This window comes from Mchenga conophoros, linkage group LG14 (genome assembly GCF_057382185.1).
Source record: "Mchenga conophoros isolate Kocher_MC1m ecotype Shallow Benthic linkage group LG14, M_conophoros_male_GT1.1, whole genome shotgun sequence".
Taxonomy (NCBI): domain Eukaryota; kingdom Metazoa; phylum Chordata; class Actinopteri; order Cichliformes; family Cichlidae; genus Mchenga; species Mchenga conophoros.
In genome coordinates this window covers 9,825,737-9,828,084 of record NC_140539.1, presented here as the reverse complement: position 1 = coordinate 9,828,084, position 2,348 = coordinate 9,825,737, and the positions used below count along the sequence as shown (strand labels likewise).

At 39.6% G+C, this 2,348-nt stretch overlaps 1 protein-coding gene across 2 annotated transcripts; it reads right to left on the bottom strand.

Annotated features, from left to right (window-relative positions):
- Nucleotides 1–2,125, bottom strand: LOC146559253 (endonuclease domain-containing 1 protein). Of its 2 annotated transcripts, none has more exons than XM_085244665.1 (6): nucleotides 1,886–2,125; nucleotides 1,620–1,732; nucleotides 1,410–1,510; nucleotides 1,100–1,214; nucleotides 790–946; nucleotides 1–511 (listed from the first exon to the last, which is right to left on the bottom strand). In XM_085244665.1, exons 2-6 carry the CDS (start codon nucleotides 1,695–1,697, stop codon nucleotides 120–122), a joined length of 843 nt encoding a protein of 280 aa, XP_085100791.1. In that variant the 5' UTR covers nucleotides 1,698–1,732; nucleotides 1,886–2,125; the 3' UTR covers nucleotides 1–119. The 2 variants fall into 2 exon arrangements, with proteins under 2 accessions (XP_085100791.1, XP_085100790.1); XM_085244664.1 differs by lacking the exon at nucleotides 1,886–2,125 and adding an exon at nucleotides 1,828–1,870.
- Nucleotides 2,126–2,348: the final 223 nt, after the last annotated feature.

Sequence of the window (2,348 nt, the reverse complement as noted above, 5' to 3'; positions counted from 1 at the left end):
TTGTGCTTCTCATTTTTATTCATTTATTTAATATTTAATAGTAAGGATTCATTGGTTTAAAAGCTGTAAAACAACAATGTACAATTAAAAGATCCTTAAATTTACTGCCATCATTGCTTTTATGCTCTGCAATTGTTGTAAAACAACTCTCCCACTGGCTGTGCCGTGAACTGCTGCAAGAATGTTTCCAGTTTATCCAGAGAGAGCTGCTCCACCAAGTTGTCCTCTGTGTTTCTTGCTCTGGCAGCACCGCTCTGAATGGGTCTGTCGTTGTTGTCCACACAGCAGTAGGCATTCCACAGGTAGTCTGGGATGTTGACACGCTTAACATTGTTTTTAACAATCCAGCTGTCTGCAGAAGGAATGGCACCGACCAGCACGTACGCCTTAGGGCACTTCTCCAGAAAAAGCTCAGTAAGCTGGGACTCGTGGATCCTCCAGGCATTCTGGTTCAGCTTGGGGTTCTGAGGAACCACATTAGTCAGGGTAAAAGTGGCGTTGCGACTAGGGACTGCAGGAGAGAAGGAGAAGGACAAGCTTAAAGTCTCTCTGTCCAAAGAAAAGGTGAGAGCCACGATGAGTCAAGAAGTGGGTTAGTCATTTTCATTCAGCAATTAAAATATTCTAGAAAATTATAAATTTCAAGCATGTTTAGCAGAAAACATTGAAACATAAGGCTGGAGATGCTGCTCGTTAGTTAAGTCTATCTATCCTCAGCTGCTGCAGTCAAAAACAATTCCCCAGTCCTGTACTGCCATCTACTGTCTACCCTCCTGAAAAACATACAACCTGGATGGTGTCCATTGGGGTTAAGGTGACCACGGTCAAAGCCTGAATTTGTGTAGTCCTCATTCAGAGCTTGTCTCTCTCCAAGGTAGACACCAGGGTGATCCTGCCCCAGCCAGTATCCATCTTTCATCTCTCCCTGCCAAGACCGATCTACCAGCTAAGATGCATGGAAACAAGATAGCAAATAATTAATTCCTTACGATCTAAAAATGTCTAAAAGAACAGAAAATGTAAATTTTATGACTCTATATTCTTCATACTTTCTCTCTGACATAAATATATATGCAAAATAAGCTCGTGTGGAACAAACCTGTGGCTCTACAAACCACCTGTTCTCCCTGCCACCTCCATTACTGGGCTGGAATTGATAGGCAGAGTAGACAGCAATGCGATGGATGGTGTCATACAGTGTGGCAAAGTGATACCTGATGGTGCAAATATTAGCAATAGATCAGAAGTGCTACTATGATAAATAAAGAACAAAGAAAGTTTTCGTTCTAAAAGTGATAAGCAGCAGTTGGATTTTCAAAGATACCATAGAAAAACAGTATTCTGAGTACACATTACAATGCTGTGTATGCTGATTCAGTTTTAAAGTATTCTTTCTGCCGGTTTACTACCTGTTGACAAAGCGCTGACAGAGGCGGGCAGCACCAGGTGTGGATGCTCCCAACTCAGGCACCTTTTCTTTGTAAAAGTACTTCATGCATTCTGGTGCATCCTGGGGCAAAATGATAAAATACATAATAATTAATAGTAACAGAAGTGAAGCTATTTGATAAGACACATATTTAATTATTCTGATAATCTGGAATAAGAAACCAACAAACCTCAAAACGTTCCACAACATCTGCGTGGACAAAACAGAGGAGCGGGAGAAGAGCACACAACGTTATGAATGTTTGCATTCTGGATCAGAAGTGTGGTGTCTGAGATTATTGACCTGAATAAAACACAAAGCAATAACACTTTTGTTAACAAGGCGCTACGTTACAAAGTATATGCTGCCGTGTATGTATAGCTCAGGCCATCACGTACTAATAAGCTAATTGCTGCTTTGGACCATCTGTGTTGATATTTGTGTGTTTCCACTCACCTGCTGGTGCACCCTGAAGAAACTGGCTTTTATATGTGACTTCTCACCACTCCCTTTCACTCTGTTTGTCCAGTTTTATCTGAGCACATGATATTTGTGTGGAATGAACCAGAATCTGCTTACCAAAGAGCGGGTGCGGCTGACTAGATGATGTAGAAAATGGTAAAATTAGCACTATGATAGTGAGAGTGTGAGTAAATCTTAGTCACTTGCTTGAGTACAAATGAGTACAGCGTTCTGTTTAAAAACGAAAGAAAGAAAGAAAGAAAGAAAGAAAGAAAGAAAGAAAGAAAGAAAGAAAGAAAGAAAGAAAGAAAGAAAGAAAGAAAGAAAGAAAGAAAGAAAGAAAGAAAGAAAGAAAGAAAACAAGAAAGAAAGAATATATCAGCAGTAATATAGTATTCCAAAATATGTTTTATGCTCTAAATATATTCTGACAAAATGACATTTTGATTAGAAAACT